General features: G+C 37.5%; 1 protein-coding gene across 1 annotated transcript in view; it reads left to right on the top strand.

The window, feature by feature from the left end:
* CACNA2D1 (calcium voltage-gated channel auxiliary subunit alpha2delta 1) overlaps positions 1 to 13,603 on the top strand; it is a 408,675-nt gene that overhangs the window by 240,046 nt on the left and 155,026 nt on the right. The window contains exon 6 of the mRNA XM_045288646.1: positions 35 to 164. Coding sequence (XP_045144581.1) covers positions 35 to 164 — 130 coding nt within the window. The remainder of the gene's footprint in view (positions 1 to 34; positions 165 to 13,603) is intronic.

Raw genomic sequence — 13,603 nt, 5'->3', positions numbered from 1 at the left:
ATATTCTGCTTCGTGTTGATCTTTTTCTGTGCAGCCTGAAAAAAATGAGAGTGAGCCAGGCAGCCAGAAGATAAAGCCTGTTTTTATTGAAGATGCTAGTTTTGGACGACAGATATCTTACCAGCATGCAGCAGTCCATATCCCCACCGACATTTACGAGGGCTGTAAGTAGAAGGATATGAGGAAATGTTGGAATGCCATTCTATCAAGTATCTCGTGTATTTCATTTTTGGAAAGAAGGGAGCTAATGTGATACTAACTTATCTGCGTAGAATATAATTCTGTGGTAAACTCTGATTTTAAAAACAAGATTGTTTTATAAAATGCCTTTCTTTGGGTATCAGTTTTTGTTCACTTGCTTTGGTAGACTTAATACTGGCCTCCCCTAAATGCCATGAACATATGTGTACATCACAGAATCTATGATTATGCTACTTTTATAGCAAAGGAGCATTAAAGCTACTGAGGAAGTTAAATTTGATAATCAGCAAATAAACAGATTTTCTTCCAATATAATCAGAACAGCCCTTAAACGATGTTACTATGGAGAATGATCAGAGACGCAACAGTGCTGGCTTTGAAGCTGGAGAGAGGGGACCAGAAAGGCGGCCCCTGAGAGCTAGAAAGAGCAAGCACACAGTCTTCCCTGAAGCCTCCAGAGAGAATGCCTACTAACTTCCTCAACAACAACAACAACAAAGTAGCCTAGTTTTCCTACCCAACTTTGTGTGTATGACACCTCAGCATAAAGAAAACAAAGTCCCCCTCACTGGACGAGTGTGCTACATCACAAAACAGAGAAGAGTAAGCTGTCAAGGATGGCTCTTCACTTGGATGCACAATCAGTGGAGTCAGCTGTCAAATCAGTACATCGCATTGGACAAATCTGCTGCAAAAGGTCTCTGTAGTGTGAGCCCACAACAAAGAGAATGGTTAGCAAACACAATGAATGACAAAATAGATAATGACCACATCACAATCTAATTGGCAAATTACATGGTTACATAACTGCCTGACGACTGAAGATCGTGTCTCAGCCACGTTCAAGTCCCATGGCAACCACAGCCAACATTACTATGATCTCCCACCTCAGTTTTCATTATTGGCAGATGTATATTGTTAATACGCAATCTACTCAAATAGTAGATTTATTTTACTGTTGTCATAAATGTGAAATGTTTAACAAGAGAGTCCAGAAGTGAGGTAGAAATCCAGGACAAAGCCGGAGAGGTCTAAGAATTTTACCACATTTTCCCAGACAGTGTAGCCATCTAAGACCAACTGTGTGACCTAGGCTGTGATTTGTTTAGAGCCCTGCTTCATAATACATCATACTCATAATACTCACAATAAGTTTTCACTTGAAACTTATTGTCATATATTGACATTGCCACTCCTGTTTTCTCTGTGTCCTGCCTACTTGTTGTCAAGTATCTCCACCCCCACTGTAATCTATTTATGCTGTTTAATCTACCTGTGTTTAAGGTGTGCCCCTGGTCATATAGACATGTCATATTTGTAGTCCAGTCTACTAGACTAGACTATAATTTTTTTACTTGAATATTTAATCCATTTATATTCTTGACTAGAATATTTAAACCATTTATATTCACTGCAATTAATTATCAATAAAGAAGAATTTACTTTAAACATTTCCCCACCCCATCTCTTGGTGAGATTGAGGACTTCTTTGTTCACTACCTTCAAAGCTGAGTTCTTTTTAGGAATATGTTTTTCCTTTGTTATTATGATTTTTGGATAATTTTTATTACCAAATCACTTAGATTCCCTTTGACACCTGAAATTTCTCTTATCTGTAGCAATCATCTTCATTTTATTTTGATGTTATTGTCAATTGCAATTGTGTAGCTCAGATCCCCCATCTTATTGAATATTTATTTTATTATATGTATTCAGGTGGTTGTTCAGTGTCATCAACACTTTGGATTATTGGGCTGAGATCATGTTTTCTTTCTAGAGAACTCCTTTTAATATTTGTTGCAGAGCTAGACATGGTTACAAATTCCCATAATTTCTGATTATCTGGGAAAATCCTAATGTGTTAGACAGGGTTCTCTAGAGAAACAAAACCAGAATGCTAATAATTTTATATATATTTATACAGATAGATAGATAGATAGATGTATAACAAGAAATTACCAGTTAATTAAATTATAAAGCAGTACAAATGGCTCAGTGCAAATCACTCCCATGAGACAGTTGTAAGACACTGGCAGTCCTTCAAGTCTCAAGGGCCTCTTGGTAGCCCTCTGTAGAGTAATTCAGGCTATCCAGGCACAGGTAGCAAACAGCAAGGCAGGTCACCAACAGTCAGTCACCCAACAGGGTCCAAGGCTCACCAAGGCATTTAATCTCTCCGCCCTTCAATTAATCCCACATGTGTTTATAAACCAGGTTGGCATAATAAACTAACTACCTCACCTAATTTCACCCTCACTTGTTGAGTGATAATTTTGCTGGGTAAATTATTTCTGGTTGATAGTTGCTTTCTTTCAAAGTTTTGTATATGTCACCCCATTGCCTTCTTGCCTGCATAGTTACTGGTGAGAAATTAGCACTTAATCTTATTGATGCTCTTTGTAATGGGACCATTTCCTTATCTCATGCTGCTTTCAAAAGTTTCTTTATTCCTTGTATCTGGGAAGTCCAATTGTCCTGTGTCTTGGGGTGTTTCCCTGGATCTTGTTGAGCATCTTAGATGATTACCTCATCTTCCAGATTTGGGAAATTTTCTATGATTATTTCTTCAAAAATATCTTCTAGACTTCATTTCCTGTCTTCTCTTTCTGGAATTCCTAGTATGTGTATATTATTTCTCATCATGTTGTCCCACAGAGCCCTTATGCCCTGTTCAATTTTTTCCACTTCGTCTTCCAAATGAGTAATTTCAGAGCCTTTGTCTTCTAGTTCACTGATTCTTCCTTCAATAGTTTCCATTCTGCTTTTACATTCTTCTAGGGTGCTTTTTATTTCCATTATTTTTTTTTCTGTGTGTTCTTCTTTGTTTGTTTCTTTTTTTTTTAAAGTCATTTTATTAGGGGCTCATACAACTCATCACAATCCATACATACATCAATTGTATAAGGTACATTTGTACATCTGTTGCCCTCATTATTATTATTATTTTTAAAATTATTTTATTGAGGGCTCATACAATTCTTATCACAGTCCATACATACAGTACATCCATTGAGTCAAGCACATATGTACACCTGTTGCCCTCATCAATCTCAAAACATTTACCCTCTACTTTAGCCCTCAATATCATTTGCTCATTTTCCCCCCTCCCTCCTCCCTCCCCCTCCCTTTTATTTCCATTATTTTATTATTAAGCACAGGATTTCTAGTTGCTTTTTATTTAAGGTTTCTATCTCTTACTAAATCTCTTGCTTTGTTCTATTTGTGTTTTCTGAATCATTTTAAAAAAGCTTCCCATGTTTTCCTTTATCCCATCGAGAGAACAATACTAGTTTTTGGATGTCTTTGTCGAGAATTTCATAGCAATAAATGCCTGAAATATTAGGTTTATCTTTCACTGGTGAATAAACAGAAAATATCTACTAACCTGAAGATTCACAAACTTCTATATCTTTCACAATTCCTTCCCCCATTTTTTTTGTCTTTGTGCTCATCAGTGCTAAGTGATGTGCATGTGTCCTGTGAGAGGACCTCCCTGCAGGTACTGCTGGTTAAGTTTCCAACCTGAATAGAACCTGTTGATTACTTCTCTCGATCTTTGCTGCAGCCCCCCTCCCCCACACGCTCTCCCCCATGGCACAGATTTGGAGAAACCGTATGGCTGGATGACACTGGAGTACCTATGGATTGAAGCATCCCATTCAGGTCTCTTACTGCCTGAGGTCTGTAGCTGAGGTGCCGGGCTGTTCATTCTAGCACCAGTCTCCAAAGCAGCACCGAGCTTCAAGGAAGAATTGACGAATGGCCATGTGCACGGTTAGCTTGCAGAGTGCTCTTCACTAAGAGTCTGAGAAAAAAGAAAAAAAAATCTCCCCTATATTTTTTACCTGCAAACCTGTGTTTGCCCAGTGTTCTTCGCCAAGCTCAATTCTCTGAATAAGTGATTGTTGTTTGACTGTCACACCAAATTAAAGCAAAATAGCCAGAGTGTTCCGTGGTGTCATTATGCCCATTTGTAGAGATAGTAGGTGGGGGAAGTGAATGGATTGTTTTAGAGAAGTTTCATCTCAGAACTGATTCCTACCCCTACTTTGAGGTGGGAGGCTGAGCCAGAGGGCCTCAGTTGCAGTCTTTGTGAGGCTTGGGCACCTTTGCTGAGTCTTAACATGGGAGAACAAGTGGGCTTGGGCTCACTTCTTGCATTGGCCTCTAAATGGCACATGAGGCACACGTAGTTTCAAACACATTGTAGTAGAGTCAGCTCTCAGTAGCAAACCACTGAGCTCTGAATCCCTCATTTCAGATATACAAAATATTTAATGGGACTCTCTGGCGATGACGGAATCAGTTTGATGGCAGTGCATTTTTCTTAGAGCTGGCTAATCTATTTGAATGCATTTCATTCAGTCATTTTGCAAAACATGTTCCTGAAGTTTATGCATACGTTTTCTAATTATTTACATAGAAATCCTCAAACCTTCCATTAAATTCTAAATGAGAAACATTAACCCTTTGCACATTTTTTAATCATTTTATTGGCGGCTCATACAACTCTTATCACAATCCATGCATACATCAGTTGTGTAATGCACGTTTGTACATTCATCGCCCTCATCATTTTCAAAACATTTGCTCTCCACTTAAGCCCCTGGCATCGGGTCCTCATTTTTTCCCCTTCCTCCCCACTCCCCCTTCCCTCATGAACCCTTGATAATTTATAAACCATTATTTTGTCATATCTTGCCCTGTCTGATGTCTCCCTTCACCCACTTTTCTGTTGTCCGTCCTCCAGGAAGGAGCTCACATGTAGATCCTTGTCATGGGTTCCCTCTTTCCAACCCACTCTCCCTCTACCCTCTCAGTATCACCACTCACACCACTGGTCCTGAAGGGATCATCCCCCCTGGATTCCCTGTGTTTCCGGTTCCTATCTGTACCAGTGTACATCCTCAAGTCTAGCCAGACTTGCAAGATATAACTGGGATCATGATGGGGTGGGGAGAAAGCATTTAGGAACTAGAGGAAAGTTGTATTTTTCATCATTGCTATATCGCACCATGATTGGCTCGTCTCCTTTCTGAAACCCTTCTGTAAGGGGATCTCCAGTGGCCTACAAATGGGCTTTGGGTCTCCAATCCGCACTCCCCTCTTCATTCACTATGGTAAGATTTTTTGTTCTTTTGATGCCTGATCCCTTCAACACCTCGTGGTAGCACTGGCTGGTGTGCTTCCTCTATGTAGGCTTTGTTGCTTCTGAGCTACATGGCCGCTTGTTTACCTTCAAGCCTTTAAGACCCCAGATGCTATATCTTTTGATAGCGGGGCACCATCAGCTTTCTTCACCACATTTGCTTATTCACCCGCTTTGTCTTCAACGATTGTATAATGGAGGTGAACACACAACGATCTGATTTTATGTTCTCTGATTCCTGGTAACTGATCCCTTCAGCACCTCGTGATCACACAGGCTGGTCCTTTGCACGTTTTTAAACCTTTTTTCCATCTTCTCAAAGGTGTGCCTCAGGGTGGGGGAGTTTTTGATATTGCATACATATCTAACAGAGATAGTGGAGTCTGCAACAAGAACATGTCCTGTATCTGAGCTTCATTGACAGTTTGGGGCACAGTCCTACACAATATTTTAAAATGTAAAAACTAACAGATTAATGAAAGAACCTAAATAAGATTTTCCTTACTGCTCTGCATTAGTATTTTATTCTTTTTTTAATTTTCCTACTTAAACTAGGGAAGTATTTTTGTTAAACTATTTAAAGGTCTGTTCATACACAAAATACCAAAGAGACTACTTAGCTTTTTAATGATTTAGTGTTTAAGAAATAAAAATAAGTGAAAATATGCAATCTGTACTATTTTTACTGCTTGTTGCATAAATTTTTCAAACACTAATGGTCAGCAGATAACACAATCCCAGTGATCTTGCCATAGTAGTAATAGTAATAGTGATAATAAGAATAATGAATATATTTACTGTGTGCCTGGTTCCACGCTTTTTAAAAAAATATTGTTTTATTTGTTTAGAAATTGTAAACAATTGATTTTAAACAAGGAGAAATGCTTAATGAAATTAAAGTGAGGTTTCAAATTAATCTAATTTCATACTTTTAGTCAGTGTGATAGGTTAACTTCCTGGTCATTTACTTTTGACTTACTTTTAACTCAGTTATATTGTGTGAGGGTCAGGACAGCGCTGTCCACAGGAGGCAGTAAAAACCTTAATTTATATGAATCTTCCTTTTCTTATTTTGTTCGCTTAATATGTTTATCTAGTTGCAATTATGTTTATAATAAAAGTCTTCATCATTTTCCCATTGAGTAGACACAAAATCTGACATATAAAGCAAATTCAAACATATCTTTTGTAAAAATATTACCATGTAACATATACAAATATTTTCCCTACTACCTACAAAAGAGTTTTTATAAATAATGTTTTTCTTTTTAATTTAAAATGAACAATTTTTAATAATCACCAAAGAATGGTTTAATTTTCAAAAAAATATTACTTTGAAAATAAACAATATAGAAATATTTAAATATTTTCAGAGGATATAAGACAATTAAAGGAAAAAGGATGAAGAAAAGCTCCATTGTTGGATTATTTATTTTATCCCATTTATCTTAATATTGGCTTCTTCTTTTAGCAGAAAACTCATCAGTAAGATTCTGACCTTGCCTGGCCTGTTCTACTTTAAAATTCATGTCTAGTATTACGAGCTGCTTGAGTAAATGGCACCAGAATAAAATAAGAAATGTCAACAAGATCTGGAAAATTTTAATAAGTGCTCATGTTCTTTATGCAGTACATTGGGACAAATCAAGATTGAGAGATTGTTCTAGGCTTCTGAGTTTAATAAAAGTGAAAGAGTGGTTTAATGGAAGGCTTAACTGAAGGAAGCCACTTCTTACTTCATTTAGAGGCAGCTGGGTAGGTACATTCTCATAAGAAATCTCTTCTAATTTCCCAAGGGCAATTACTTTTCAAAGCATCTTCGATTGAAAAGTGATCTGTTTTGCTCAATGATATACTTACATTTTGACAATAGTTGGTTTAGTTAGAACCCCATTTAAAACTTTTTATTTCATGTATTAGTACTTATATTTTAGAGAGCATCTAAAATATATTTAATCTGCTGATCCTCTTTAGCTGCTTAAAAGTATAGAAAATGGCCATAGTACCAGAAAAGAAAGTACTGAATGATTGTATTTGATTTGTTTTGAATCACATAACTATTAAAATCTTTAATTCACTTTATATTTAAATGTATGTAATGTCTTTAGCTATTTTCATTATCATCATAGTCATTCCTCAATATAACTTAATTTTTGTATTTTTACAAAATTCTTTTAATTTCAAAATAATCTATTAATAATGGGAAACAATGAGGAACTTTTGAGTTATTATTTTTCCATTACTAAGTCCTCTTCCCTTTGTGCTTAACTCATGGTGTAAGCAGGGCAATTATTTTTATTTTAGAAATCCAAATCTGAGCAGACTTTTATCACAGCAATAACTTCATTTGGAAAATAAAAAAGACAGGAGAATATTCAGAAGTTGCATTCTTTTCTGAAGTTTCATGTATTTTACTAAAAGCACTTTCTTTTTGTAAATTAAACTAAGTAATCAGTAATATTGTCATTTTAATTTATCTTGATTTTTTTGTTTTAAAAATATAGATACTCTTTCATATGTGATATTAGTGTATAAATTATGTCCTGCCTTTGCAGACAATTGCTTAGGTAACACTTAATAATCTATTGTAAATTTGAATGGTAAATCTGTTATAAGACAAGGTCCCCAATTTATCAGAGTACAGATTAATACTTTACATTTTGTTATCCCAACAAATAGCAACCTTAGTACTACTTCTTTTATAGATTTCAAAAGTTAACATACAAATCAATTGACATGCTCAGTGTGAGCCAGGCTGGTTTTCAATTCTGAGCGTGGTGAAGGCAAATGGGAACTTAGCCCCTTCTTAGGGTGATTGGCACTTTGGGATTCAAGAGTGCGTATGCTTTGTCTATCATTTGTACTTCTTATTTATGATAGAAAGCCAGTTAGTTGTCATTGAATTCATTCTAAGCTATGGCAAACTTGTGTGTCAGAGTAATATGTCTCCACAGTGTGTTCAGTGACAGATTTTTAAAAAAATCAAAATCACCCCTCCATATCAGCGGGGGATTGGTTCCAAGACTGCGTAACCCTCCCTCACCCGCAAAGAACACAGCCATCAAATTTCATGAATGCTCAAGTCCCTTAAAGAAAATGGCACAGGATTTGAGTATAACCTAAGCACATCCATGTGTACCTAATTGGCTGCATGAGTCACATAATACCTAATAGCGTGTTGCGTTAGTCTGGGTAGACTAGAGAAACAAATTCATGGACATTCATATGTGTATAAGAAAGAGCTTTATATAGAAGAGCAGTTGAATATTGAGAAAACATTCCAGCCCAGTCCAGATCAAATCCATAAGTGCAATATTAGCCCATATGTCCAATACCAATCTATAAAGCCCTCTTCATACTCATGAAACACATGCAATGACTTTGAACGCAGGAATATCTCATGCCAGTGGATCAGAAGTCTTGTGGATCCAGTGGCATTGTAAACATCTCAGCAATGAGAGGGGTCTCCACGTGGTTTCTCTGGCTCCAGAGGTCTGGATCCATCAGCCTCTCTCCGTGTGCCTTCTTTGCAGGGATGTCTCATAGGGAGTGAACATAGAGAAAGTGTCTCCTGCCTCCAAAGAGGACAATAGGAGTTCTCAGACTCCTTAGGACAAGGACATACCCCACAGAGGCCTCATTGGCCCTGAGCTGATTGACAGGCTGGGCTCCACTGCTTCACTCTGGATTCTCAAATTGACACCAATTACATAATTACCACACGTGGGATACCCTTTATGCTCTGTCTAGGGTCCTATGAGTCAGAATTGATGCCATGACAGTGAGTTTGGTTGAGTTTTTTAGTCTTTGAGGATTTTTTCCCTCCTGAATACTTTGGATCTGTGATTGTTTGAATCCATATATGTATAAGCAGCAAATAAGGGGAGCCAATTGGCCAGTCTTCTTAAGTACTTGCTAATCTCAAACTTCCAGCATTTCAATTAGCAGGCCTTAGTATTAACTTTCCAGAGACTCCTAACAGATTATAATGAGAGAATCTCAACAATGATTCCAGTTGATGTCATGCTGCTTCATGAAACATATTTTTTTAGAGAGGGGGGGATTAAATGATAAGTTGACCACAGAATAATTTTGGTGATTTATAATTCTGAACATTTTTCACTAATGAAACTGATCATTTTATATGAAAATAGAAAATAGCCTGAGACTTTAAATTCTAAAATTCTGACATTATGTCTACACTGCTTATAAAAGCGAAACAAGCATGTATTTCAGCAAGGTGCAGCTTGGATACGTGGGCAAGAACGCAGAGCCCGAGAGCAAGGATACAGACACCCTGTGACAGGGGAGTGCACCTTACTGTGCGGTGCTGAGAACTCCACGTAACAGCGAGCATAACCCACCCACCGCCTGCCGCCGCCCAGTGTTTCCACTCACAGCAACCCTACTAGGGAATACAATTGCCGTTTGGGGTCTCTGAGACTGTGATCTTCATGGGACCAACAAGCCTTAACTTTTTCCCGCAACCAATATAAGAAATCTGTAAATAGGAAATAGCACCATCTTCATTATTTTTAAACTAAACCAGCAAACCAAAGAACCAAAGGGATAAATCAAATGTCAGATACCAATACAAAACAAACAAACAAAACCACTTTTAATTACTTAAAATATTAGCATATGCTTCTGAAACCTAAAGTATACAAAGTTTTAGTTCTAAGATCAGCACTCCACGAATTCCAATAATTAACATCTTCGATGTCAAGCATGTTTTCAAACTATTGGCTTGTGTGTTATAAGATGTTGGCTTGCTCCTGTTAAAATTATTTTATATCATGGCCTGATTTACACGGGCTGTCTTAAGAACTCCCAAAAGGAGATTCCTTGCTGTAACTCAATGCTTGGAGGAGTAAACCCCACTAAACCAACAGACAAACCCTCACCCACTGAGGGATTCCGACTCAGCAATCCTCTATAAGACAGAATACAACTGATCCATAGGGTTTATGAAACTGTAAATCTTTACAGCAGCCTCGTCTTTCTCCCGTTGAGTGGCTCATGGATTTGAGCCCTTAGCTTTGTCAGTAACAGTGCAATGCCTAAGCCACCGCACCCTCTGGTGAATACAAGACCACCAGGATCCCCACCACTTCCACGCCCCTGATATTTTTCTGAGTAATTGTCTTTTGCTGATATGATCACAACAGGAATTTAGAGCTAGATATATTAATATAAAATATTTTCAGCATCGGTACATTCATATATTTTGTCTTGATTGATTTTTGTTAATTAGATGTTCTATCCATTGCCTCATTCCCCAGGAAAGAAAAAGCTTTCTACATTTCTGGAGGTTTGCCATGCTAAACAAGTATATGTTAAATGACCGAAGAAGTTAGCCCTCACGGTTATGATATTAACAAATGGCTTTTCTTTCTCACATTGAAATGATAAAGATATATCTCTGAATTGTGGAGTCGAGAGATCAAATAGGTGCTAGGCAATGGAACTCTTAAGATGTAGGATTTATTATGTAAAGTAATAATCCACTGTAATAAAGAGATTGGCTTAAATAATGAGCATTTAATTAGGAGTAGAGTAATTCAATAGTAAGAAGATTATAAAAATATATTAAGGTGGATAGAAAACAAGATATGCATTTCAAGCAAGACTAATGTGATCATATTTGATAAGTAAGGCACACCAGAAGCTCAGGTTTGGGACAGAACTTACTCCCGCGGCTCAGTAGTCTACTAAACACCAGACAGTTGTGTGACGGGGAGAATGACACTGGTGAAGCATGCAGACCTTAGAATCATCACTCACTTGAGGTCAGGGGGCAGCATCTGCTCAAGGACAAAGCCCGGAAAGGTTAAGCGAGGAGGAGTGGAGGCAGCAAACAAGGAGGAAGTGGGATGAGGGGTGGCATCGAGGATTGCAGTGATGAGATGAAGGGAAGTGTGTATGAACTGCTGACTGCTGCAAAACTGATGATCTGCTCGGTAAGCCTTCGCTTGATTCGCAATAGGAAGCTTTCAACAAAAGGAAAAAGAAACATTCATTTATAAAGTGCACTTTTAATTATTGTCTCTAATGTTTTTATAATGTAGGCATTTTTGTTTGTTTTCGTTTTTATTTTGGTGATGTTGTTTGGAAGGAATTGGGTGAAGATTTACAGATCAGAGTAGTTTCCAATTCAGACACACTTTACATCAGGTCATTGATTGCAGTCCTACAATGTAACATTACTTATCCCACATCTTCAAAATATAAATATTTGTAGCAAAGATGGTAGAGCATTTGTGTGGTAGTAAGACAAAGTTGATCACATGATTTCCCATGATATAGTATGCTTGTGATCCTCTAAATTTTGACCTTTTAATTCATTTAGGAATATAGAAGACAAACCAATTACTAACAATAGTTCTATGGATTCTGCAAATGTATTTCTATAAAAAAAGTTCTCTAGACATAAACTAAGTGGTAAAAGAATAGAAATAAAAATAATTACTATGTAATTGTAACTATATATATAGCAACAATCATCTAAATGGATAATATTTTTTGAGGAATTCTGTAAGTTATTTAGTGGGAACCGGGGCTCTGTAGACTTGCAGATTGGCATTTATATAACGATTAAATATTTGGCTTTTGGTCTTTGTTTACCACTCAATTGTTTGTCTACTAACTTGAATCACAGTTTTCTGTCCAAGATTTTTCTAGAATCAACCTGGAAAGTTGTTACATTACTAGTCTCTGCATACTAACTATTCTATTATGGCAAACTGGCCTAATGTTAGGCTGCTAAGTGTAATATCAGCAGTTCACAATCACCAGAAAGTGGTTTTATAAAGATACAGAGTCTCAAAAACCCACAGAGACAATCCTGCTCTGTCTTATATAGTTGTTTGAGTCAGAATCAACTTTGTCCTTTTTTGGTTTTCTTTTTTGATTTTTTTTCACATTTTAGACTGATTGCATCATAGAATATGATCTTCCTGGTTAAACTTGTGAAGTATCCTGGTGCTGTATTGAAACATGAGATACATTTTAATGCATAAAAGGATTTTGAAATGATAACACATTGAAGATAAATGAGTCATTTAGCCTATTGATAGAGCTATTACTGCAAAATTCAACCATTACTCATTTAAATAGACATCTATTATGGTGGTGGCATGCGTCTTCAATATCACCTACCACGATATTGACAACTACGCCCCCGAGCGTGGCACTTTGTATTTCACACAGCTTCACCTAGAGAGGAGGCCCGGGGTGTAGTGGTGACACTTGGGGCAGCTCAAACCCACCAGCTGCTCCTCAGGAGAAAGAAGGGCTTTCTACTCACAAAGAGTTACCGTCTTGGAAACTCACAGGGGCAGTTCTACCCTGCCCTGCAGGGTCTCTCTGAGTTGGCCTGGACTGGATCGTAGCGAGTTTGCTTTTTCTCTTCTTGGGGATTTATAGACACATAGATATGGGCATTGCCAGGAATCTTACTCAGAAATAGCAAAATATAAATTGTTCCACCCACCTTCATTTAATTATATAATATTAGCATCCAACAGGTACATTTTCCTTTTAACCCACATACTCACTTTTTGCTTTTAATGTAAGAGCAAATGGCCACAATGCTTTTGATAGGGTTTTTTTAACCAATTATTTTTTCCATATGATTCACTTCATTATGCAAGTATAGCATTCTATTTTTTTTTCAAAACTAGCTTTATTTTGTATTCCCACACCCTCTTATTCTTTCTCAGTGAGTGTCTTCTGATAAAGATGGTGTTGTGGTCATTTTAAATAATCAAATAAAACATTTAGTTATAATGTTCTTCATCTCAATTCAGTTTTTCTTATAGAGAGAGCAATTTTGGAGCCTGGGTGGCACTGTGCCTGAAGTGCTCTGTCTGATAAACAGATCTGTGGCTCACACCTGTCAGCCTCTGCGGGAGAAAGAAATCGCAGCCTGCTTCTGTGAAGATTGACTTCCTTGAAAGTCTAGGGGACAATTTTACCCTGACCAAAAGGGTCCCCCTGAGTCAGAACTGAGCTGGACAGCAGTGGGCTTGGTTTGGTAAATTAACACTGATCAGAGTTTACTGGAAGGCGGGGACAACGGGGGGATGACCCCATTTGTAGCTGCTATGTGAATGTGCCCCCATTTGGTAGCAGCATAGAAGGGAAAAAGGATCGAGGGGAAGAAAGGATGGTTGTTGTCTGATGGCTCACAGGTGGGGAGAGAGGTGTTAGAAGCTGTCTTAGATATTTTATGCTGAATGTGTTGGGAGAGAT

This window comes from Echinops telfairi, unplaced genomic scaffold, assembly GCF_000313985.2.
Source record: "Echinops telfairi isolate 266 unplaced genomic scaffold, ASM31398v2 ScPeMD7_23;HRSCAF=83, whole genome shotgun sequence".
Lineage (NCBI taxonomy): Eukaryota > Metazoa > Chordata > Mammalia > Afrosoricida > Tenrecidae > Echinops > Echinops telfairi.
The sequence above is the reverse complement of the archived record's forward strand: the minus strand, read 5'-3'. Positions and strand labels throughout refer to the sequence as shown.